This window comes from Aulostomus chinensis, chromosome 3, assembly GCF_037954235.1.
Source record: "Aulostomus chinensis isolate RoL2024-O1b breed Wild chromosome 3, RoL_Achi_v1.0, whole genome shotgun sequence".
NCBI classification, from domain to species: domain Eukaryota; kingdom Metazoa; phylum Chordata; class Actinopteri; order Syngnathiformes; family Aulostomidae; genus Aulostomus; species Aulostomus chinensis.
Genome location: NC_141322.1, coordinates 5,553,670 through 5,580,648, shown reverse-complemented (window position 1 = coordinate 5,580,648; position 26,979 = coordinate 5,553,670). Strand labels below are relative to the sequence as shown.

Genomic DNA, 26,979 nt, shown 5'->3' with positions numbered 1-26,979 from the left:
ATCCTTGATCTGATTAGAAAAGAGTAAAATGCATGCATAGCTGAAATTAAAATGAAGGACTAACTCTTTAGCCCTCGTACAACTTTTGAGTCAGAATCCTCAGGGATGAAAAATACACCCTTGCTCTGACAATGCAATAGAATATATAAGGATACAAAAATATTTTATTGTAATTCAAATCAGTTTCCCATAGTGTCAAATCTTTTCATCAGCTTCAGTCCTGCAGGTTTACACTGACCATTTGACTTGTGTAGAGGTTGTTGAAATGCACACTGGGAAATGAAAGAGTCACTGAGGCAGGTGGAGGGAACACTGGTGGATCAGACAACCTCGCGCTGACACTCAGATGTACTAGGTTAGCATTTCTGATCTGTTCCCTCGTCTCAAAGTCAGCAGGTTGTTTTTTTTCCTGTGGTCACATCAACTTCAGATATCCTGGTATTTGGTTCGATGGCATAAAATCCGTCAGTGAAAGCCACACTTGTTTACTTCCAAGCTTTTTGTGTGTCTCTGATGTCACCAAGACTACAGGAGGTGTTAAAGATATTAAACGCCATCACGCAGGACACTGAAGAAGCACGAAGCTAGCTGAGGATAGACTGAAGTCGCGTCTGTTGTAGTTCAATGCTAGCCTAGTGTTAGCTTTCTATTGCTAACTATTGCATTTATGCTTCGAAAATCATAAAAGTGTTCATTAGTGAAGATGTTCTCATAGAATTCTCATAAAATTTGATGAACTCAGAAGTTGACTTCATGCAATGATGCTTAATCTCATGTAAGAAGAGCCCATAGTGAAGCCAGCGTCCACGTTGCCCGCTGAAGCGCTCAGTGTCTGCTGCAACGTGATGGAGTTTCAGCCTTTGCTTAAACAAAGTTGTAAAATATTCAACTGACACTGAGCCGAGGTACTACGGCCAGATGCTGCATAATGTTGCTTTAATATGTGTACAGTACAGTTCCTCTGGGATCACACTTGGTTTACTCTGCATTTGTTCTATGGATGTCCCAAATTGGTTCGGCCCGAGTCGAGATCTGTGCGCTTTGATGAGTGCAACGACAACTCTGACATTCAGGATGTTTCACTGCATCATGAAAGTCCTTTCAGCTTTGAGCAATAATAAGTCTGCAATAAATTCAGCAAAGGCAGTCAATTTAATATTGCATTTCCAATCTTCCAGTTTCATTTGCAGACTCATTCGTACAGTAAATATAAAAATATACATACAACAAAGTAAAAATCAAATCAAGGCTATCAAACTCAAAAATCTTTCAAATGAAATGATCTTAATATAGAGTCTGAGTTGAGTGATTGTTTTTGTTTGGCTTGAAACACAAGAAATACATCATTACTATTTCCAACCTAGTACTGGTATGAGGACACGACCGCAACAGCAGTACTGTTCATGAAAACACTCAAAAGCAGATGGAGAAAAACAAATTGATGACACAAAATCACTTCAGATCCTGGCAGACGATGCTCCTACTGACGAAGGTGAAGTAGAGTGTGTGGGCAGATTTTTGCCATTAATCATGTTTATTACCATACAATGTGCTTGGTGGAGTGCAGGCCTCTGACAAGGAGGTGTACCAAGTCTTATTAAAGGCTCTTTATCATTACATATAAATTAAGTATTAAAAGAATCAAGCAGTCACAATCACAAATTAAAAATACTGACGCAGAGAGAAGCACTGGTGGTGCTGAACCGTGGCACTCAGTCAGCCTTGACTTGAATCAAGTTCACCAAAAATCTGACTTTGGAATCACGATCTTGTCTGACAAAGCCAACAGACTTCAAAAACAAAAAACAACGATGTGCTACTTTACATGTAAAAGGACCACTAAGAGGGCAGAAGAGCTAAAACCAAACAAACACACACACACACACACACACAAGCTTAATGTGCTGTTTGTTGGTCTGCTGCTGGCAGTGCTGTGAATGACAGGAGCACCAGGGATTGCTTCCAATGGAAGCCTCTGTAGGGACCAGTACTGCTGAGTAAAGGGTTACACCTAGTGGTCATAGCTGGTACTCCAGGCTTGATATCGAAACAGTTTTTAACAGGCTCGAGCCTATTTGGAGCCTGTGACCAATTACTGCCTGCGGCAACTACTAATATGAGTCTCAGAAGAGAACAAGCACTCACACTTCTGTATAAAAGAGATAATTCCCGACATGTGGCAGTTCAAGTGTTTAAAAAGGTAGAAAACTGGCTCATTTCTTATCTGTCAAAAACACAGCAAAGTCAATATTTGCTTAAATTTATGACAACAAGATCTGGCCAAATTGCTCCTGATTTTACCGCTGACAGACGAAGACTTAGGATGGAGGTCACAAGTCATTGCTTCACTTTAAAAGGGTCACAAAACAGAGGTTGGGGATTTATGAATCAAAAGAATTTAAACAGCAGCAGGACTTCCATCAAGATTCCACTGAGTGGGATGTGATCCAGGCCTGATGTGGCTGCAAGAGCTGATCGCAGCCATTCTAGACAACATCTGAGGTTCAACTGGCACGTCCCAGAGGCAGCTCCGGCTCCGCTCCGCTCCGCTCCCGGAAAAATACAGAGGAGCGGGAAGGGGTCCTAACGTTGTTGAATGTCTGGTTACTTTGTCTCCAAGTCAGTTGGTTTTCTGAAAGTGCTTTCAGTTAAACAACTGAAATGAGTTGGTTCGCACAAGCTCAAGATATTTTGATGATTAGTTTCAGTCTCATCAAAATTTGTTAACCACAGAAAAGCTGATTTTCAGCATCATCCAAACTCCATTTTTACAGTCTCATCGGCTTCTGGTTGAGGGAACCATTGTGATGCCAGCTTCCAGAATGGAATACAAAAATTTGTCATCCCCGCACCAGTCGATAATCTACTGGTTTATTTTTGACAGAAGTCAAATCAAGCTGCAGAGAGCAGATGGATTCATGCAGGAAGTCAAGCTTGGGCAGAAAATCAGGTCAAATTTCAAAATAAAAACACACTGCAGATCATGTTTCAACTCACTAAATCAACAACATAGTACATCCCATTCAGGGCTTTGGTGTGTGTCAGCTTCAGTCACCCATGTGTAGAGCACAAATAATGGAAGTAAAACAACAGAAAAACAATGAAGCGTCTCCATCATTTGCAGGGACAGATGCTTCCCAGTGGGAACAAATCAAAACAAGCAGGTGATGTGATGCTACTGGGTGAGCTGACAGGAAGTCACATGCCACATGACCGTATTACCACGCAGTGAGGAGGAAGGGGGAGAGAGCTGGTCGGGGTATTTGTGCATTTGAACAAGTGGGAAAAAAAATAATTAAGGCAAGTAAATGGTATATTTTCATAGAACACCACAAATCCTTTTCATGATCACACATGAAAGGAACTTGTACAGATGTTTTGGGAAGTGAGGAAGTTGTACTAAATAACTAGCATATAAATACAGTATCAAAGTCGACTGAATCGCTCCAGGTGAAATCTGAAGCTGCGTGGATGACGGCACTAGACCACATCACACACGTGCCTGGTGCATCCCGTCATTGGCTGACCTGCTACTGCAACAGAACGACCTTAGCGGCCCAGAAGCAGGGATGACAGGGACAGAGCCGCAGTCAGCTTTACCTGGTGGTCTCCATTTATATCCAGTAGCCACTTCTAAAATCTGAAGAGCTCTGTGTGTGTGTGTGTGTGTGTGTGTGTGTGTGTGTGTGTGTGTGCGCACGCACGCATGTTTTTGGAGAATCGGGAAAACTAGATCTCAACCATGAATCTGCTCATTGAGCATGAAAACAAAGCATATAGCTGCCATCCAGCTATCTGTTGCTCAACTAATACACGACCTTAAATGTGTCTTGAGAAAGAAACACTCCAGTTGATTTGGAACTATCACCATGATTAATAATTCTGTTTTCCATGTGAACAGAACGTTTTCCTAGGTTTCTACCCCGGACCAATAAAAAACAAACAAACAAACAAACAAAATCTAGAAGAAATGCTGATGGAAGCTCAGAACATTTTTAAGCTTCACGTCATTTTTTGGCGTGAAAATAATCAAATGTAAATATACGGCATGAATCATCTACCCACTACAGATACAGTGGATATAAAAAGTCTGCACACCCCTGTTCAAATGCCAGGTTTTCGTGATGTAAAAAATGACAGCTAGAAAAATAATCTTACAACTTTTTGCACTTTTAAAGTGACCTTTAACCTGTACAATGCAACTGAAAAACAAACAGAAATCTTTGAGGGAGGTGAATTAAAAAATAAACAACTGAGAAAATGTGGTTGCATAAGTGTGCACACCCTTTTATAACTGGGGATGTGGCTGTGTTCAGATTTAACCAATTACATTCAAACTCATGTTAAACTAGAGTCAGCACACACCTGACACCAATGAAAGTGCCTCTCATCAACCCCAAATAAAATTCAGCTGTTCTAGGAAGCTTTTCCTGACATTTTGTAGCCACAACTTCCAGAACAAGCCATGGTCCGCAGAGAGCTTCCAAAGCATCAGAGGGATCTCATTATTCAAAGATATCAATCAGGTGAAGGCTACAAAAGAATTTCTCAGGCATTAAATATACCATGGAACACTGTGAAGACCATCATCATCAAGTGGAGAAAATATGGCACAACAGTGACACTACCAAGAACAGGACGCCCATCCAAAATTGACGATAAAACAAGAAGAAAAACTAGTCAGAGAGGCTGCTAAGAGGCCGACAGCAACACTGAAGGAGCTACAGGAAATTCTGGCAAGTACTGGTTGTATAGTACATGTGACAACAATCTCCCGTCTTCTTCACGTCTGGGCTATGGGGTCGGGTTGCAAGACGGAAGCCTTGCCTTACCATAAAAAACATCCAAGCCAGGCTTAATTTTGCAAGAAGACATCTGAAATCTCCCAAACGCATGTGGGAAAATGTGTTATGGTCCGATGAAACAAAGATTGAACTTTTTGGACATAATTCCAAAAGATATGTTTGGCGCAAAAATAACACTGCACATCACCAAAATAACACCATACCTACAGTGAAGCATGGTGGTGGCAGCATCATGCTTTGGGGCTGTTTTTCTTCAGCTGGAACTGGGGCTTTAGTCAGAGTGGAGGGAATTATGAACAGTTCCAAATACCAGTCTGTATTGGCCCAAAACCTTCGGCCTTCTGTGAGAAAGCTAATGATGAAGAGGAACTTCATCTTTCAGCACGACAATGACCCAAAGCACACCTCTAAATCAACAAAAGAATGGCTTCACCAGAATAAAATTAAGGTTTTGGAATGGCCCAGCCAGAGTCTGGACCTGAATCCCATCGAACATCTGTGGGGTGATGGGAAGAGGGCTGTGCACAGGAGATGTCCTCGCAATCTGTCAGATTTTGTAAAGAAGAGTGGGCAGATATTGCCACATCAAGATGTGCAACACTGGTAGGCTCCTACCCAAAAAGACTGAGTGCTGTAATAAAAGCCAAAGGTGCTGCAACAAAGTATTAGTTTAAGGGTGTGCATATTTATGCAACCAGGTTATTTTCAGTTTTTTATTTTTTCCCTTTACAGGTTTCAGTTTTTTTTTTCAATTGCATTGTACAGGTTATAAGTCACATTAAAAGGTGGAAAAAGTTGTAAGATTACTTTTCTTGCTGTCATTTTTTACATCACGAAAACCTGGCATTTGAACAGGGGTGTGTAGACTTTTTATATCCACTGTACACACTCTTGTTCTCCTGTTTGAATGTTCAGAATCTCACATAAGGAGTAAATCTATACATGGAAGAAAAAACTATTTGGCCCCGAGTTTCAGCTGTTGGGGTCAGGGCCAGGACTGCGGCAGTGTCAGAGGGTCATAAGCCACTCTTATGATACTGTGTGTGTGTGTGTCTGCTATGAAAATCAGATTTCACTATCCAGCTTCACGTCCAGCTGTGGGTGCATAGCAGGTGCTTTTCTACAAAGTCAGTCTTCATACCTCCCTCAGAGGAAAACCAGAAAAGCTGAGCACCCTTGTGTGTGTGAGTGTGTGTGTGCGTGCGTGCGCACGTGCAGTGAGATCTTTGTGATGGACCTAATGAATCCCATTGATGATGTGATTGTGCAGCAGCTCCTCTTTGTGGTTGTGCAAGGTTGGCGTCACCTCCTCATCCCGCAGCCGAGCGTTCTTCCGAATTTCCTCCAGGGAGTAGTCCTGCACCAGGCTTCCGTTCTCAAACACAGTCACCAGTAGATCCTGATCAGGAACACGTTTTTGTGTCAACAAAGCTGAACTTTTGATCCATACAGACAGTTTTGGTTTGAGCTGTTTCATATTGATGTGCAACTGACAAAGAAGTTGAATAGATCAATGGTCTACATGTTGATGACTCTTCCAGAAGGATCAGTTTCTCAGTCCTGGAAGCTGGAACTTACCTCTTCGGGCTTGCCTGCCCCTCTTTCAACTGTCTCTAGAAGACCGTCAGAGTTTCTTCTTAGCGATAGTCTACCCCTCTTTGACCCCTTCGATGGGTCCGTCACCGGCTGCTTGTATACATCCATCTGGAGGAAGAAGTAGATGAGTTACTTCACATGCTCCTGGAGCTGAACTCCTACAAGCAGGATGGCCTAAATATTAAGAACACTCAAAATAAACCACGATATTCATCTTAAAATTTTTCAGGAAAGTAGTATGACCATTACGAGAAGGAACAACATCAATCAAGCTGCAGCTAGAGGCTGAGAATGATCTGTAGATATTGCAACCCTGTCATTTGACAGGCAGACAGACAGACACACACACACACCTATTATGACAGTAAAGACTGACACACCACTCGTGTTGCTTGTCCTGACTGACTCAGTGAAGGCTTGGCTTGGCCATACAGTCAAACCTGGAGCCAACAAGAGTGACAGTGCTCTATGATAAAAGCAGGTTTAAGTTGCCTTCCTCACCCCCTTGCCATTGGACTCAACATAGCTGCACTTGAAGGCACAGCTGAGTGTATCTCTGTTGAGCTTCTGAAGCAAAGCGCTGCCACAGCCGAAGAAAACGTTCTCAGCGCTCCAGCCTTCATCACTCAGCTTCTGCAGAATCTAAGGAGCACAAAACCACAGAGATATTGAGAAGCAGACAGAACACGTTACTTTCTGTCAGATAAAATCTAAGAGTTCGAGTACGGTAGGAAGAGAGTGCAACTGCTACAACAACCAAATTGTTATTACCTCCTCCACTGAGTTCAGGTCAATGCCATCACCCTGAATTATTCGCAGGTATGAAGGCAGCACCTTGTATCCCATAGAGTTCCGAGAACAGCCAAAACACTCCTCCAAAATCTTGATGACCTGGTAGACACACATTTCAGCATGATCATGTTTTAAGTTTGAATCATACATGTGGTATCAGCTGTGTTATGATGAAGCAAAAGCTTCAGAAAGACACCCTCTTGTGCTAGTGTCACAGCAGAAGATGTATCAGTTGTCCCCTTCATGTAGCCTACTGGGCTGACAACTGTTGTCTGTCACTTTTAACTTTTGATGTTATTTACTATTTTTAATTTCAGAATTGCTGAGAACACACCAGAGAGGCTCTTATTCACCGGGATCCAATACTGATCATGTCAGACGTCACTGTAATTGTAAAATAAAGATTTTACAGTGCAGCACCCTTTAAATAGATGCTTAAGTACATGAAACAGGCTTCATTGTTCATTCCTACATGTTGGTTTCTTCAAGGAAGAATGGGGGATGCTGTCTACTTAATGCAACTTTTACAAAAAGGAATGATAACAAAAAGGACATAAATAAAAGGAGGATGTTTCTAACTCAAAGGATGAAGAAGACTGAACAAGGAGTTTCAATTTAAGACTGAAAGTCTATTATTGATGAAAAGAGGTGTTATGTCTTGAAAACAGACAAATAGTTCAAGAATTAAAATTAACCCCACTACAGATTTCTAGAATTTAACCCAAATGCAGTGTTTTTGTGTTTGGGGCCAGACTGTCTAAGCCAGCCTGGTACTCACCTCAATGAGAGTCTCTGCAGGGTCCCCAGAGTCCGGCCGAATGACTAGACAAGAGTCCTGGCCACGCTCCATGACTCGTTCCTTCAGCTTGTCCCCCCAGATGTGTTTGCAGGCGTTGAAGATGTCGTAACTGTCACTGACCACAGACACGGGCCCAGAGGAGAACTCATCCAGGACTCGCTCAAATGCATCCTTCTCCCTGCTCTTCCCCCAGGAGATGATGGTGCTGTGCAAGAGGAAGGAACAAGCAGGATACTGGTTTACCTCTGACGGTCAACTCATTGGTGCACACTTGGAGGCAGCTGGAGTGGGAAAGCCTTAAGATTATCCATCCATCCATCCATTTTGTCTGTCCATACTACTTATCCATTAAGGGTGGTGGGGGGGGCCCTATCCCAGCAGACGATGCCCCCCCCCACCCTTAATGGATAACCAGTATGGACAGACATGGGTGAGTGGCAGGGTTCACCCTGGACAGGTCACCAGTCAATGGCAGGGCCACATATAGACAGACAACCATTCACACTCACAGTCACACCTACGGTCAATTTAGAGTCTGGATTAACCTCGTCCCCTCTTGATGTCTTTGGACTGTGGAGGAAGCTGGAGTACCAGAGAGAACCCATGCAGGAACAGAGAGAACATGCAGACTCCACACAGAAAGACCCCGTGCTCCAGCCGGGATTCGAACCCGGAACCTTCTTGCTGTGAGGCAACAGTGCTGACCACTGCACCACCATGCCACCGGTTTTTATGACATTATAAAGTCTATTCAGATAAGAAACCGAATCAAGTCTAACTGTATAAAATGTATTTAATGTATTTACAAAAAAGGTTAGCATTGTACAAGTATCACAAATAGTTTATATCATTTCAAATATTACAATGAAGGCATATCAAACTGGGCTGCTGTGACAGATGTACGCATATAGCTTGAAACATCTGGATTAGCGTGTTGATATGAGACTTGGTTCAAATAAACCCCAAACACACAAACTGAGTAAATGTGAAACAGAAAGTAACAGAAAGTCAAAACATTTCCATATTTTTAACAAGCTATGACATTTATTGAACTCAGGATTTAGAGTCAAATTTGTGGCATTTACTCACTGTCACAGGATGAAGTCAATAGCATGATCAGTTTATAATGGGATATATTTCATCACATACATAGAAATCTGTGTTTTAGTGAAGTGTTATACCTATGCTCTGCTGCTGGGATGGAGAAACCAGCCATCGGGCATCCATAGTACCGCTGAGCCATCAAAAGCCCCGCAACTGTGTCTGTGCTGCAGAAATTAACCAGGTGAGCGGCTCCACCTAAAGCTGCAGACTGGACAGTACAAGTAGAAAATGGTCACTCTGCTGAGTTCAGAGTTCTAACCCATCATTTTTCTTTTCTAAGTACACCATCATCATTTCTTTTTGTGCAGATCTTAAATTAAATTTCAGCCAGAACTGTAAAGAGACAACTAGTGTCTGTGTTTGAGCTCATGTCCTTTGTTTTCAGCAACTGTCATGTGTTTGGCTAAAGGAACTGGAAACGGAAAAACCCACACCCACACAGTGTTGATGAAGCAGACGGGTTCAGTTAAGTCCTGAATGATGAATATTCAGACGTGTCAACTTTAATTTCAGTTGCCACTTATTTTGTCATAAATAACATGTTACAGAGAAATACTGTCATTCAATCTCAGCTGCTACAATGTCAGCATCCCAGCCTGGTCTCAAATCCAAGTTGAGACTAAATTTAGACCAAATCCAGCTCTGTGGGGAAAAATTTTAATAACTTGGATGGGGATATTGTGTTGTGGTTGCCAGGGTTGGGGTCAGAGCAGCACAGAAAAGTTCAACTGGTGTCAACTTTAGGAGGAATACATCAAGAAGGAGAAACTGATCACAATCCTGATGCCCTTTCCTGAGCTGACCAGCCCTGCCCTGAAGGAGGGGAAGAGGGGCTATCACAGGTCACAGCATAGTTAACACAAACAGGCCCTTATTCTGACCTTGGCACTGGTAATAACATGATTAGTACCACTACCCATCATGAAAGTCAATGATCAAGACAGCAACGTCTATCACACAGGGCAAATGTCATATTTATATCATGATTTGCCCAGATGACATTTTGACAGCATGAAAACAATACAATTATTACAGGGGAGATGCAACTAATGGATAATGGGTTGGATAGCAGGGGAGCTGAATTAGAAAAGGAGGCCAGTGCAATGTTAAAAGTGTTTGAGTGACCAATATGGAATGCAGAAGCCGCTAGCTAGAAGAACTCAGACACTTGCTGTACACAAGGACACCGAACGTCCACTGCCCACAGCGCATATCTGTTTTTAGCAGAGGTGACCCACAACAGTAGCAACAAGTGGGCCCATGCAGAAATCAGGCCTCAGTTGGTAGTCATTACTGTCTTGACACTTGTTTCTGCTGTCACAGCTAGCTAGCTCCCATGCTAACAGTTAATCCCTTAGCTACAATCCAAGTGGCTAAAATCTTCACTCTGTTAAAATATGTCAGCAAAAATGTCATGGATATTAAGTGAATCTTGAAAAAATAAGGCTTAAGTACATAAAATGGCAGTCTGAGTATTTCTCATGGGCCAACAAGTCAGCAACATTTCTTGAAATTCTTTTTGTCGGTGAAAAATAATGTAAACACTTCCTTGAGCAAAACACTGAACTGGAGCTGCTGACAATGGTTGGGCCAGTGTGTTACATGGCTGCTGCAACCATCAAAATGCCACTAATGGGAGAATGGATTTACTAAGCCTTTATGCAGCGCTAGATGTGCTTGTAAACTTCAAGCATGGAAGGGATCGTTAAACTAAGATGGCCACAGTACTTTGCGCACTCCATGATAGGCTCTCCTAGTTTTTTAAAGAATCCTTTTATAATATAACACTTTCAGAATTTTGCAATGTAATTACACAAATGAGTGAATTGCATTTACTTTACAACTTTACTCAGACTATTTCTAGGACTTTAATTGGGTTTAATTATCCGACTTATGTGCCTGTAACAAGTGATCATCAACAGTATGTCATGAAATTATCTAACAACATCAGTCTGTCAACAATACACTGGAGCAGATGTATAGAGGTTATAACTGGCAGAGTCAACCGTTCGTCTGCATCCACTACAGTGCATAGATTGTACCTTTAAGGGTTGTGTGACACTCACCACCACTAGAGGTCGCACCAGGGTCTCAGTTTCAAGAGGAGTGAATTAAGTCTAAAGTAATTTCTAGCTTGGCTTGAGCATCAAGTAAACTACACTTCAGGCAGAAGGATATTGACCCGTGTCATCGCAACATCACATGTACCATCATGCAAGTGTTGTTGGACTGGCAAGCCAAACAAAACACTCAGAGGCTCTAATTACAGCATACACAGAGGCAGCGTGACTCCATTTTCAGCTCAGCACACCAGTTAACAGTTGTTTTCTGTTATATTTATGCTCTAAATCTCATATGCAGAGTCTTAATTTGTGACATTACGCCAGCTAGAAATTAAATAAAAAAAAGACACAACTATATTTCTTCAAAGTAGTTCAGTTGTGTTGGAAAAGCTTACCTCTTGTGAGGAGACTCCTCTGTAGCCAAAGTCATGCAGTTTCAGGTCCAGGCCCTCAAGACTCCCTGACGTGTCCTTCAGGTGCTTGGCCAGGATCTTCTTGAATTCCCTGGATATGGTGCACACTGTGATGGGATACCACATCTGGACCAGCATGGTCTACAGAGAACAAGAAGGGGTGGTTAAAAAATGGATGGGTGTAGACAGCAAAAGGACAGAAAGGCAGTAAACAGAGTGTTGATAAGGCAGACGTGGTCAGATGTTTCATAATCATGGCTGCAGCTAAACTGATAGTGGTCTACTCCAGCCTCCTCCCCTACTTAAAGACATTGGTTTGAATGAGACTGTTCACAAGGTAAACTGGTCCAAACTGACTGTCTTATTGCACTAGAAAGTTCACAACTGTAAGAAAGACTATAGTCTCTGGAGTACTCCAAGAAAGTGACATCTTCAGTAAATATTCTGGCATTTCCTCTGAGAATGGATCGCATTACCACAGAAGCACTCCAGGAATCTGTTGAGAGTCCAATTAAGAACACTGACCAGCCTAACCATCAAAGGGCAACTCTCTGTTCCACATGAAAGTTGTCAGGTGCTGGGGAGGAACACTACACATGTGAAAAAAGTTATAGAGTCTTCAGAGGATTGAAAATGGAAACAGATAGAGGTGTTGAAGTGAGGAGGTACAGACAGTATATTAGCATATATCAGTATAACCCCCAAATTAAAATTTCTCTGAGCACGGAGAAACAAAAAATAAGCAAGTACTTTTAGAAGCAAGAAGACTCCTAGTAGAAATAGAATTGGAGTATTTTGAAATAACAATTTCAGATCATTTCAATATCATTTCATATTAACCTATGAAACACTGCATATTTAGGAGCTGTTTTTGACAAAAGAAACTCTGGCTCTGGCACACTTTGAACAAATTTTTAAGCTTACTGTTATTCATTAATCTGTAAAATTATTGTTTTAAAGCCATTAATGCTAACAAAATTAAAAATGTGAACACAGGACCTTGACTGTGTGGTATTAATACTTTCACAAGAAAAAATTAATACGTTTACAAAGGGAAATTTTATTTTGGTCATATTTCTACAACTGCCAATACCAACACTCCCAGTCAAAAAACAGGTGAAAAGAAAAGCAATAAAGTGTTTGTCTGCCCTAAATCTGCCACCACCTCACCTTGGCCTCAGCTGACTCGCCCTGTTTGATGTGTTCCACCCCTTGCAGGGAATTTTTTTTCAACAATCGCCTACAAGTTGGTTGTCCATTAACCTGAATGATGGATAATTATTTTTGAGTAATCATAAAACTGTGGCAGTCATTTATTCGGGGGAATACTCAGACTCTGCCAATTTCATCCCGTTTATAAAGAGAGATACTTGAGTGATCTATAAGCTGCTGGGCTTGTCAGTACTTTTTCTTCCCCAAGTAACAGTTAACACAATTCATCAAAGAGCTTTTTTTTTTTATTTAGGCTTTGTTCATAATCATACATTTGTGATTTAGGTTTTTATTCTTACTCTTATTGTTTCTGCCTTTTAGTAACTAAATGTGAGGAAAGGTCTGCAGTCTACTTGGCTGAGGTCTTGTTCGTTGACTGCTGCACGAGCAGTGACATGCTGTAGCTCTATGGTGCAATTTCAGATTGAGTAGTCATAGTGGCGCCGGGGCAGTTGGACTTAGCACATTATGCAACATACCATGGGTGGATTGTTACAGTGAAAGGGTTACAGTTGATAACTGTGGTCATTTGAAATTTTGGTATACTGTAAAATGGTATATTGCTACATTTCTATTTGTAAGTCTAAGATTGCTTTGCATTAAAAGCTTACTTAGAATTCTCAGTCAGTGGATGCAACACTAACTGTTAGCAACAGAAATATACCAAGTTCCCTGAGGGTTCAGATCAGCCAGTCACTAGATCAATTTCACCTCAGATCAAAACAGGTTTCAGCTCCTCTTTGTTCAGTCGTGTTGTCAAAGTCAGTGGATTGATTCTCTGCTCATAATCAAATTAAGGAGCCAGCCTCTTGTATTTCACAGGCCGGTATCAGCAGAGTCCACTGGTGCTCAGCAAAACTGCACCAAGTTACTTCAGGAAAAGAAGACATTTTTAGCTGGATGTTCCCTCAGCATAATTTGTTGTAGCTCTATAGAAAGTATGGAGAATGTAACCTGCTTCATTTACCTGGCTAAGTTGGAACATCCATCATGTAAGGGCTGTAAAAACATTTCTGATTTACCTCGATGTAGTTGGTGAGCCAGTAGAAGTTGGGGTCTGTGTTCTCCACAGTGAAGAGCACGTTGCCCCTGGGTATGATCCGGCCCTCGGGGACAGCTTTGATCCTGATAGGAAGACGGCCATCATGTTTCTAAAACGGGGCAAGCACACACAACTTTGAAAAAAACTGATGACAAATTTCTCTGTCTCTCTCGCTCTCTGTGTGAACCCAACTAGAAAGAAAGCTAGAAATGCTTTGTATACCTCCAAGACTTTTCTCCAGCCTTCTTCATCAAATACAGCCTGTTTGAAGTGCATCTGGTAGAACAGCTTCGCCTCCTGAATCTTCTCCTCGGTGATCACTTGGCCTGAAGACAATAACACCCAAGCAACTCAATATACAGAAAACTCCCTGGAAGTTACATATTCATCCTAACTGTACTGGCTTGTAGTTTCTTATGGTGTACTACTCACATACCTGTGAGGTACTTCTTCAGCAGATACTGGAGACCAAAGAACACCACTTCACTGAACTGGGAGCCTTCCTTGCCACGACATTCAAAGTAGGAGTAGATCTTGTTGACATTGGGAGGATACTGCTTGTAGTGTGTGATCTTGAACGATACAGAAACAGATGTACTGTATCTCATGATCAGAGCTGAGAATTATTCAAATATCTTCAATAGCGCTCCCTGTACTGATACCTTGACCTCAACACCAGCTCCTGAATGATGCTTTATAAATTCCAACACATTTTAACAACATTTAAATTACATTACACATCACTTTACAAATCTTAGGTTTAAGATTTCAACTTCTTGTCCATTTCTGACATTCAAAAGGGTTTCACAACATGAGTGAGGTGAGGGAGGATTTTGTCAAACATGGAAAAAAAAAGGAAAAAAGTCTGCATCAAAATATGCAGTGTTAGGTTTACATGGCACTCATCTATGACCGTGATGTTACGACCTTCAAACAAAATATCTGGGGCAGGTGAAGCGAAATATGGAATGTTTTCAGTTTCAGAAGCTCAACAAACTCACTCAATTTCTTCAGTAAAAAACAGGCTAGATTCGTTTTTATTTTTTTAAGCTGACCAGCACGTCAGTAAATAACTATGGCAAGTGATGACCCGCAAAAACCTGTGTGGTTCACATCCCGAGTTCACCAAAATTTCAAATCTTTCGTTTGCTGTTTCAGCACATTTTAAAGCAGGTTTAAAACATAAAAAATAAACTGCAATTGAGTTGGTGCCATTTAGTATCAAAATTTGATACCCAGACCCACTTGTGACATAACGTGTTTGCTTATCTCTTACTAATCACTTACTAATCTTATCATAAAGTGCAGATTTGTATTGTGAAACAGGATATAGTAAAACCCTTGTAAGCTCTCTGATGATAAGCTGCTGACCAGAGTATAGTCTACTCAACGTGATGCCCTTGCATACAGTAAACATGTTTCCAGAATTCAAGTGGGAAAGGATGATGACAGCTTAGCGCACCAAGTCTCTCTTTGTGCTTCTGCAGCACTAATTGAATAATCAACAGCGACAGCCCCTCAGTCAGCCACTGAAGGACACATTCCACATGCCTCTGACTCGCTGAGCCTTCTCTTTAAAGGAACATAGCAACTTTTTGGGAAATACTCTTATTGTTCGTTCTCATCAGAGCAAGATGAGAGGAGAGATACCGTTCCTCCTCTGCACAGGGAGCTGAAACTCACAGAGACCAGCTGACTGCTAGTTAGCATAGCCCAATGAATGGTAATGGGCGGGAAAGTTTCGCATATCCCTGTCAAAAGTTATCAGATAGATGTTTGTCTTTACCTGCATTAATAGAAATTTGGTTGTGGGGGTGTTATATCGCCATCAAAAAGATCAGTTTGTGATCTTATTTTGTCTAGAAGTAATCCTCCTCATCGTCTCTTGCAGAGTTTACCATGATTTGTAGCAGCAGTCACTCATCTAGTCATCAACAAATGGTTGGTTTTGTTTTTGACATGACACAGGGTATTTGAGATACTGGGTCAAATCACAGGGCCCAGTGTTTTGTCACATGAGAAGTTCCGGCTATTTGTCCAATTCGAAAAAAGTAATATCCCGTGACTTTAAATGGTGGGTTTTTTTTTTTTTTTTTTTTTTAATTAATGTTTTGCACAATTCTGGTTCTACTACAGTAGGCAAAGTCATTTTGGGAGAAATGTGTATCTAATGACTTTTGATAGAGGTATGCCAAAACTTCCAATTCACTACCACTCATGGTGCTAAGCTAACTAGCGATCAGCCAGTCTGTGTGAGTCTCAGCTCCCCAACAGAGCACAGAGGAGCGAGCGGTAGTTATCTTCTTGTCTGGCTCCAGGGATGGTGGACAGTAAGTTTATTTCCCCAAAACTTGCTGTGTTGCTTTAAGTTTGCTCGCCTCCTCTCATGAATCAGAATCACTCAAGTTATGTTAAATGAGACATTTTCAAAATATCTATCTTTGGAGGTGTAATCAAGTAAAAAGGTGATGTGTTTTACTCTTGCTTATTAGATTTAGTGAGGTGTGCTATTTTTGACATCTGATGTGGATTCATGTTAAGAAATTCACATCCGGCAATCAAAAGAGAAATTACAGAAAAAAACTCCCCACATCTGCCTAGGTAGACAAAGTACTGGCATGCTTATAAACTTTTTTCCCCAGTATCTACTTCAATTTTGGATTGTTATTTTCATCCAGGGTTGTTGCCACATTGCAAAAGTAAAACTGCAAATGTAAATTCATGATACTATAAAATGTGGCCAATTTGCCAAAATGTAATAAATACATGCTCCAACCTAAGCTCCAGCTGTCAAGTCAAGCTTCTCAGATTCTTGTAGGACGGGAACTCCTACATCCATTCAGACCATATAACAGTTATCACATGCTGAGAATACACAAGGGGGTTGACAGTAAGATGGGAATTTTGTCTGAAAGAGGGTCCACAGCATCAGACTGACTATCAAAAATTAGCTGCTGTCCATTTCCACTGGCACCAAAATATTTCTGGAAAACTATCACTTGATTATCACTAGACTCTGAAAGTGAAGTAACCATCCAATAATAATAGCACCTATAAAGTTATGATGGTAAAGAGAGTTTAATATTTAGATGATTAGTGTATTATATTCAGATTAGTTATTACAAATATGTACATTTTATTATAGCATTTTTTACTTCACGATGTTCTCAATATGAGGTCACATGAGTACACTCTGACGTTCTCTGGGGGCAGCGATCGGAAAGAATCCTTCTTGTAGGTGGTAATTCCTTTCAGGCTCAGAAATGTTAAGCATCTGAGCTTTTTTAACTACAGCAGAGTTGACGGAACATGATGAACATGGCCACCGAGGGAGAACCAAGGTTGTGAAAACCATCATGTGGTCACGGTTCATTTTGGTGAAACTGAACTGCCTAGTTAGTCGGTAGCCATCCTGTCATTTTTACAAAATAACCTGTTTGACCAAATGTCACTCGATTTTAATGCAATCTAATATAATAATTCTGAGAGGTGAAAACAGCACGTTCTCAATATTGGCAGAAGCAGCCCCAAAAATAACATCCCCAGAGTGATTGAGTTCAGTCGTGCCTTCCTTGCATATCTAATACTGTACATTTCACAGTATGTTAACTTCTGAAATAATGCATAGCGCCACTGAGGAAACCCATGCATCCACTGGTCACGTGTTTAGCTTGTTTCAGTGATCCTGCTGAAAAGATTAGAGGGAAACTATAAACCGAACACGCAGCTAATCATGTTCACCTCAGAAAACTTGTGATCCAGATGAAGAGAGGAAATTATATCACCTCAATCAGAAAACACGTTGTTCTTCTTAGAGGCTTTCTTCTTGAACCTGACAATGACTTCTGAATCACCGATATCAAAATTAGGCGGTTCATTTTTGGACTAAGTGATTAGTCCACTAATTGTTTCATCTTAACCCTAGAAAATCAGTGATCATATCCGGCATCATTTATATGAATTTAACTAAATGACCAAGAGTTCAACTTGGGGGTTTTGTCAGCTGCTGACAAAATCGGACCACTTTCCACAGGTGGCCCTTTCTTTTCCGAAAAGCACCAAAATTCACTTAAAGAGCAGTGCATTTTGAAGACCATGGATGACACCTCTCATGCTCAGAGAAATGTGGAGCTGCTTAGCAGGATAAATGATTAGTACCTATTCATTGAAGTTCATAGGATTTTTGGTTATGCACTAATTGAGAAGTTACATTTTAAAAGACCATAGTTACAGGACTTTAATAGAGGGTTTATGAATGCAGCAGCTGGCAGCAGGTGTGCGCACACACACCAGGACGATTATCATACAAGCTTATCCCTCCGAGAATTCCTCAGTAGTGAAAGAAAAAGCTCATGCTGCTCTCTGAGCCGGTCAGGGGCAAGCTCACTGTTAATTATTACACGTTATACAACTGAGAATTTCCGCACAAAATGAAACACGTACACAAGTCACACATGGGGCCTTAGCTCATACTCAAGTGAAAAAGCATGAAGCTGTGATCAGCATCATAATTGCCATCATCACTACTGTGAGACTCCAATTACAAAGGGAGGGGTAATGAAATCAAGGCATAAAGAATCGGTAAAGAAAAAACATGAAGCCTGGGGACCAAAGAGGTGGGCCGTCCACCTGACACACACGAGCTGCTCGAGCCACCAAGCTGCTCAAACTAAAAAACGCTGCAAGTCATAAGATATCTTGTGGTTGTAGCATACCCAACCGTTACTAACCAGTTTCGAGAAGGACACTCTGGTTGGCTCGAGCGAGTCCACACTAAATGATTCAAAGCAGCTGCCTCTTTGCAAATGGCGCCAGCATTAATGGCCCAGCAGGAACATGTCCTGGCTGAAATATTGGGTACTTTGTTCCCATACATCGTTCTCAATGAAAGTTTGCAACTGAGGTCTGAGTGATATTGCTGGAAAATGGGATGTCCTCCTGAAACAGGACATAATAACAAACCCTTTACTACACAAACCAAGGTTCATTATGCGAAGGACTGCAATTTATTGGTCATACAGGGAGACGAATGATAGATTGCGTGTATCTGTATGTGTTCACTCACACACGCAGGGCTGGTTGATTAGTTACGCACTCAAAGAAGCAGAGGACTCTTTCAGCAAATCCCCTCTGCGGTTCTCTGTAGAGCCAGGCCCAAAGTTGAATTAATTAGGGCCTGAGCCTGAAGCATACATTCCAAGGCTTAACAACAAAGTGACAACTAAGTATAATATACGAAATGCTACAATATTAGAAATGTTAAAATATTATGTCTACTACAGTTTATGTTATAATAAGTACTTTCCCCCACAAAAAACAGACCGAACCAAAAACTGTGATACGAATAGAAGCATGGGTTTTGGTAACAGTTTCACCCCTTCTAGAAAACATATCATAATAAAATGTTTTACTTGAGTGCATGTCTATAATTATTATTGCTTAATAAAGCTCAATCAGGAAAAAAGTTCAGCTGAATTACTTTTTCAGTGAGACTGTTGGACAGAGTTTTCATTAACAATTTTCACAGTTTGCACTCAGTTTCTCACTCCACCATGTTTCTGTGTCACAGACTGAGGGTGCAAACAAAACACCTGATAAATAATTGGCTGTTTGCCTGTCATTGCTAGCTAGAGTTGTTCCAAGTCCTCTACCAGTATAGCAAATGCCACGGGGGTCTCCAGACCTGGTCATACCTGCCATAATCTTGGACAAACTGAACGCAAAGAAAAAAGTGCATCTCGGAGCCTGTTCCAGTCTTTCACCCAGCACCACCATGCAGCTGATGGCTGCTGCAGCTCTAGGTGTCATGCTAACCAGAGGAACACAACGATCATCGATGTGCACGAGTATACCCCTCATCCCACATTATCTTCTTTTTTGATTGTTTTTATGTTGTTCGACTAGAAACATGATTATTTTCTGAATGCGCAATTGAAACCATGTAACCAGGGAGAGGCACACTACTGGGGTCGCTGAGGGGTCACAAGTTTTTGGAAAATTTCCATTTTTCCATGCAATAGACTTGGAAACTTTTGATGGGAATCAATTGGATTGTACGTGAATAAATGGAAATCATATCTTTGTAGCATCTTCGTGTACTGTATGATCCTGCAGAGCTTTTGAGGCCATGCCTCCTGCATGCATGGTGCATCGTCATTTTATTTTATATTCTGAATGGGACATCTTTTGGTGTGGGAGGTATAGAAAGTTTCAGGGAGTTATATTTAACCAACATGATTTTTGGTGTTCCATGAAAGGATCCATGAAGTTTCTACTCACCACTGAGTCAAAATGTCCTTTTAAAAATGGCCTACAAATCTTAGATGCATGTCTCCTTATGAAAGCACAAAATGTTTACATTTATTTCTGTAAATGAAGGAATAAATACAGTGAGTATAAATTACCCCGAAACTTTCAATGTATTCCCGTTAATTCTAATATATTCCCATTAATTCCATGGTTTCAAACTTTAAATATTCCTGGAATTTTGCAACTAAAGTAGAGGTGACAACAAAGTTCTAAGTTCAAGTTTTACTAAGAGTTTCACCTGAGGCAGGTCAAACAATCACTGGCTGATTGGCCGGTTGTGAGGCAGGGAAAGAGAAAACAGGATTTATTCATGCAACCATACTTAGCGTACCTGCTACATAAATCTCTAAATCTCATTTAAATGAAACTATGAAATATTCAACGTACTACCTGCTATTGAGGAACGTCTAAATTGCTGGTACGTACTGTGGCTGATTTGATGCACAGGCTTCATGAATGGGTCAAAGCCACAACATGAGAATGACAACAGGTCGCATTCCAGTAAGTAATATGCATCACAAATAATTTATTTACAAAATGAAGTCAAATAAAACCAAATATTACTTTTGATATGAAGAGAATGGAGGCCGACTGGATGACCCGGTGACTCTGGTGGATTTTTGATTAGATCATCACAATGTTCCAAATCAGCTTCTATTATGCGATTGTGATGACAGACACATTGGAGGAATCCTCTTGGCTGCGCTGCTACTTTGGTTTTCAGGGTTTGCTGGAGCTAATAAAAAGGCCGGCTCGTCGTCCTCCACATTTGGCCAGAGTGCAATACCTTGCATGACATCTAACAGTGACATCTGACATTTAACTCTAAGCTGGTGTATGCCTGCACACGCTGTCCCAGCAGTCAGCTCACTCACCACAGTTAGTAGCAATTTGACTGAAATGAAACTGAAAGCTGAACAGCCAGTGACGGGATGGGCTTTAGCATGAAAACTTCCACCATGTTGCACAAAAAAATACATGTGTATTACTGGCTACGCTTTGCAATGTGCCACAATTCATAAGGACTTGCAGTTTAGAACATACTCTTATCACATGGTTCTGCTACTGAAATATCTTCCATAGTCTCAACAATCTTCCCCTGAGAATAGGACTCAGAACACCTTAAGTTTTGTTATGCGCATTCGCAGATTCCCTGTAATCCCAGTACCAAGGAAATGCAACAAGGAAATCCCAACTGGGTTTACTGGTGTTGTGCTTAAAATATTGCTCTTCTCCAGCTGCTCTTACCTTGGTCTTCCTTCACTTTTCCACAAAAGTTATAATGATAGTGGGAATTGTGTGTGTGTGTGTTTAAAGCGACAATACTTGTTCGCATTTCAGCTTCTAATCTCTAATGTTGGCAGGACTACAAATGAAAAACATGTATTCGTGTGTTTTAGTGTAACAATTCAATTATAAATACCTTCAAATCAACTGAACGTTCAAAAATGACCGGCTAAGCTTCAACAGCGCTTTCAGTGTTTGTGGATGGGAAAAACTAACTCGGGCTAAAATAGCACGTATACAATGGAGAATATTTGGCTAACGTTACTTTAGGTGTCTTCCATCATAAATTATTACAATATTGTAGCACAGTAAAAACATCCCATTCACCAAGTACCAAACAGGAAACGCTAACTACTTCTGAAGCAGTAAATAAGAGAGCGGAATATTTAGCTTTCCCTCGAAATTAGCCGGTTTATTGTGAACTGTACACAGTCGAAACCGAGCCACACAAGAGGCTAGCAAGGAGAACTGGTCCACTCACCTTGTAGGAATCCGTCGCAAGCAAGAAATTAAAGTCGTGTGCTGCCATTGTTGTTTTTGGTTAATGAATTAACGTAAATGTCACAACGGTAAATATCTTCTACTCCCGGGAGCACGAGCCAGAGCGACAAGCTAGCTGACGTTACAGGAACCGGAGGGCAGCTGTCAAGGAGATGAGCCGGGGACGTCGAAATGCTATGATTCAACCTCAGAATTTCTCGGGACTCGTCAGGGTCTGGCTTCAAAGATGTGGTGAAGTAACCACAGGGGTGGTCTGGTCATTTTGTGTGTAAAGGGGGGCGGCTTTCAGTACGCATGGCCACGCGCACGTCTCCACACCACCTCTGAGCTTGGACGTCATGTTGCGTTCAGGGATACTGGGAATTTAAATGATCTGTTGGGAAACGTTTAGTGCTGGGAGAAATGAACATGTCTGTATGTTTGTCGAATATTGCTTAAAATTGGCGAGACCAAGCATTTCTTGCAACAAACACAGCACAACAAATCGGACGACCTGCTAAAAATGTGTTTACCTCTGAATTTTAGATATTTACAACAATGAAAGTGACAGTGACAGAAAATAACTGGTGCCACCAAGATCGTCAAAATGCTTCACCATTTTGTTAGAGTGTAGTTTCAGTATTTTCTGATGTAAACAACAAAAAAACTTTTGACGTCAATGTTTTAAAATACACAAATTTTCGCTTCTGTATGGTATATATTCATTTCAAGAGTTTAAACTTGTGATTTCTGTGGGATTTTGACTGTAAGTTATGATACAGGATTCAAGCAAAAAGTGGGTGAGACTGTTTACCAGAGCACCAATATTTTGATCAACATGTCAGCAGTTGATAATGTAAGATACAACAGAGTATTGTGCAGAATCCTTTGTATGAATGCTCCAAAGAATGATAAAAAGCTTGTGTGATTTGCACAATTGACTGGATGATATAGAGGTTGAACTGTTTCGAGAATTTCCATTTTGATATGAATCTTCCCTGAAATTAGTCTTTTTTTTTTTTTTTGGTATTCATTTCTTCCTAATGTGGCCCACCTAAAACAGTTTGACCCACGTTTATGTGAAGAAAGTGTGAAAGTTATGATTTAAGTACCACTTGGGATGATTGTATGTATTTGTGTTCCTGGCTGGAGTAAAGCTATTAAACCCACTGGGGAAAGTTTTAACATGTTTTAGTAAAGTTGAGGGGGTAAAAGTTATAAACAGGGTGTTGCTGGTCTGTACATGCTTCTGAGGTGATGCGTTATCAATATATTCCAAAAGGAGGCTCCTGCGCACTGTGAGTGTTTCAGATGTTTGTTGGGTGCTGAGGTGTTTATAGTTGAAATGCATATCAAATGTAATACTGGTCAGTGATTCGTACTGTAAGTGTTACAGTAACAGCAGCAGTGCCTGTATTGTTGGCTTTTTGCTCCATGGACAATGGCACCATCTTCTGGTTGAATTAAAAAATATCAATCCAGTTTACAAACAAACAAATGTATTAAAATGTAGTCTTAACATACTGTATTAATTGACAACTTGAAAAGAAACACCTCAGGTCCAGCTATTGTTTAGTCCATGAGGTGATGGGTTCATTTTTTTTACTTAGTTTAGTTTGGCAGCGGGAGAAGATCCTGTTTCCTCACAATTTCTGTGTCCGAAATAAGGTTTAAGGTTTCTTTATTGTCATTGGACATTTCTGTACAATGAAATTTAGTTGGTCACAGTCCGTCACACAGTAGCAAATACATAAATAAGAACAGACAATAACTAACAGGACAGAAAAAAGAATAAAGTAGAGTGCAGTGAGTCCAGTGATACTGTAGGCTTGTGAATTGAATGTCCATCACAAGTAAAGTGCAGGATGGAAGGTGCACCCACAGTCCAGTTCAGCCTGTCATCAGAGCTTCCACAGCTCTCAGGAAGAAGCTGTTTCTCAGTCTTTCTGTCCGTGCCCTCATGACCCTGAGCCTGCCAGAGGGAAGGCGGTCAAAAAGACCTTGGTGTGTCCAGTCAGACCTGATTTTTCCAGCTCTGTTTTCCAACCAGGCGGAGTAGATCTGATGCAGGGGTGTGAGAGGGGTGGTCTTGATGATCTGCTGCAGGTCTTTCCTCTCCTCTGAGGTGCAGCTGGAGAACCACACAGCGCATCCATAGCTCAGGACACTCTCGATGGTGCACTGGTCAAAGTTTGTGAGGAGTTTCTGTGGTAGGCCGGTTTTCCTGAGGGTCCGCAGAAAGAAGAGTCTCTGCTGGGCCTTCTTCACCAGCTACCTGGTGTTCACTCCCCACGTCAGGTCCTTGGAGAGATGAACACCAAGGTATCTGAAACTCTCCACCTGTTCCACCGCTTCTCCATTGATCATCAGACTGGCGTGAGATGGGTCCCTGCATTTCGTGAAGTCGATGACGAGCTCCTTTTTCTTGCTGGTGTTGAGGAGCAGGTCACCAGGATGTGAGGGCCTGGACACAATGGATATTTTAATGGATGTTGATGAACAAGGATACATCATATTTCAAATGTTGGGCTTTGATTCAGTGCAGTGCTGTTGGCATCAACGAATGAAAAGTTTAACTTCTTTCAAGCACCAGCATTCATTTGAATATTTTGCATTTCTTTCAGGGCTGCTAGACACACACACACACACACACACACACATACACACACACACACACACACACACACACACACACACACATTTATGCTGATCAAATGCATGCTGCCTGTTCCAACACCCCCAGCTGCTGCCAAGTCTGGTACAAAAAATATACAAGAAAAATATACAAGAAAAATACCCAAGAAATATACAATTCACATTTTCCATTACTTTCCATTATTTAGTTTTCATCTGCGTTTCTTTTTATTCTTTTTTATTTGGTATGTTTGCTGCAAAATCAGGGCCATTTAAAAAAAAAAAGGTGTATTCACTTGTTCACTTTTTTGTTTCGTCATAAATGTCCAAATATTCTTCCATGAGATAATTAGGACGAGTTTATTCTACATAATGATTTCTGATAGCCCTATTTATTTTTTCCCATGTAGCCTTCATATCATTCTATTTCTACTCAGTAAATCATGATAATATTCCTTTTCATGGCTCCATAAAACATATTTTTATATTTCTTATTCATATCCTCTGACCCCTTTGTCCTTAATCTACAAAAAAACAAAGATATAAATGATTTTTCTTCTTACAGGTTTTTCGCCCTTTAGTCATCCAGGGTTTGTCAATAGCATTTATGAGTGGCTGTTTCCAAGTTTAAAGTTTTTTGGCATACAAATCGATCAATAATGCCATGAAGGAATCATAAGATATCTCAACATCATTTAAACTCCGTCCCAGTTCTGTCAGTGTCTACACAGGAACCTGGAGATTTAAAGACACAATTAATTCTGATGTTTTTATCTTTTAATTAATATATTCCACAGCGATGACTTCCAGAACATTATCAACAACAGTTGTCACATCACCAAAGACTTTACATTTCAGACCTGAGTTAACATACAAAGCTGCCCCTCCACCGTTTTATTCCATCCATCCATCCATCCATCCATTTTCTACCTCTTATCCTGTTAAGGATGTTGGGGGGGTGGAGCCTATCCAAGCAACCCTCAGGTGAGAGGCGGGGTTCCCCCTGGACAGGTCACCAGTCCATGGCAGGGCCAACACATACAGACAGACAACCATTGGCTCTCACAGTCACACCTACGGTCAATTTAGAGTATCAATCAGCCTCATCCCCTCTTGATGTCTTTGGACTGTGGAGGAAGCCGGAGTACCAGAGAGAACCCAGCAGGAACAGGGAGAACATGCAGACTCACCCAGAAAGACCCTGCGCCCGAGCCAAGACTCGAACCCGGAACCTTCTTGCTGTGAGGAGACAGTGCTGACCACTGCACCACTGTGCCGCCACCTTTTTTTTATCTCCATCTATTCAAATAATTCAGCGCATATCCATTTATCTGATATTCTTCCATATCTCCATCCATTCCATGTTTCTGACACTACAATTGCACTAATTTTTTTCTGAACTACTTTGAGTAATCTTACTACTGTTTATACTTCTGCTGTTGAACTGGATGATGCACAGTATTCAGTTCATCATTACTTTGTCATTAAATAGCTCCTCAGAGTAATACTCACATTTACTGAATGAATCTTGTGTAAAAATGAAAACAACAAAGAATAATAAAGAGATATTCAAACAGTCCTGTTGTGGTGCAAAGATTCTCCCCTCGCTGCCTGCTTCATTGATATCGAGTCATCCTACACTGAGAAGAGGGGGCGACCTGAAAAATCGTATCAGTGAGAAGATCCACCATGCAGTACACAAATTAATGAGGAGTTACTGGGGAACAAATGGCTGAGGTGAATCATTAGTTAATGAATAAATCATCATCAGCTTATGACAATTATTCGATACATTTGACCTGCTATCTGACAATGTGACCTGGACATGTGGCAAATGTCCAGGATGTGGACAGGCTGTTGAATCACTGGTATACAAAAGAACTTAAATGGAACTAAGTGTGCGGTACTTTTTGATTCTTCTGCAACTAAAACTTTGGTGGGAAGTGTAAAAGTGTAACTCACACCTGATATTATACTTGAGAAACATCATTTGTCACTGGATCTGAATGATCCATCCATCCATCCATCCATCCATCCATCCATCCATCCATCCATTTTCTTCTGCTTATCCTGTTAAGGGTCACGGGGGTGGGGGTGGGGGTGGAGCCTCTCCCAGCAGCCTTCAGGTGAGAGTCGGGGTTCACCCTGGACGGGTCACCAGTCCATCACAGGGCCAACACATAGAGACAGACAACCATTTCCACAGGAAACATTCATGTGTTAAATGTTCAGCTCTCCTTCAAGAACATTATCAGAAATTGCTTAACAGTCCCAAGGTTTTCAACCCCTTAATACTCTCAGCAATGGAAACAATTCCAAGATCGAACTGCGTAGCGCTTCAAGGGCTTCAGCACTTATCACTTCTCAGACTTTTACCTTTTTTTTTTTTTTGATATTCAGCTTTTCTCAAATCCCCAACAGACTTCAGTGGAAGTTCAGTACA

The 26,979-nt window shown here is 41.1% G+C and overlaps 1 protein-coding gene across 1 annotated transcript; it reads right to left on the bottom strand.

The window, feature by feature from the left end:
- Window positions 1–938: 938 nt before the first annotated feature.
- Window positions 939–22,246, bottom strand: nampt2 (nicotinamide phosphoribosyltransferase 2). The gene is made up of 11 exons (XM_086198315.1): window positions 21,904–22,246; window positions 14,263–14,398; window positions 14,049–14,152; window positions 13,807–13,935; window positions 11,555–11,713; window positions 9,174–9,304; window positions 7,972–8,197; window positions 7,173–7,292; window positions 6,903–7,043; window positions 6,384–6,509; window positions 939–6,204 (listed from the first exon to the last, which is right to left on the bottom strand). The coding sequence occupies exons 1-11, from the start codon at window positions 21,949–21,951 to the stop codon at window positions 6,043–6,045; spliced, it is 1,482 nt and encodes a 493-aa protein (XP_086054441.1). The 5' UTR covers window positions 21,952–22,246; the 3' UTR covers window positions 939–6,042.
- Window positions 22,247–26,979: the final 4,733 nt, after the last annotated feature.

Coding starts and splice junctions, on each gene's coding strand:
- nampt2 (XM_086198315.1), bottom strand. CDS start 21,951: ATGGCAGCACACGACTTTAATTTCTTGCTTGCGACGGATTCCTACAAG. Junction 14,153..14,262: donor GCTGAAGAAGTACCTCACAG/GTATGTGAGTAG, acceptor TATTGTCTTCAG/GCCAAGTGATCACCGAGGAG. Junction 8,198..9,173: donor ATCCCAGCAGCAGAGCATAG/GTATAACACTTC, acceptor CCTCTTGCACAG/CACCATCATCTCCTGGGGGA.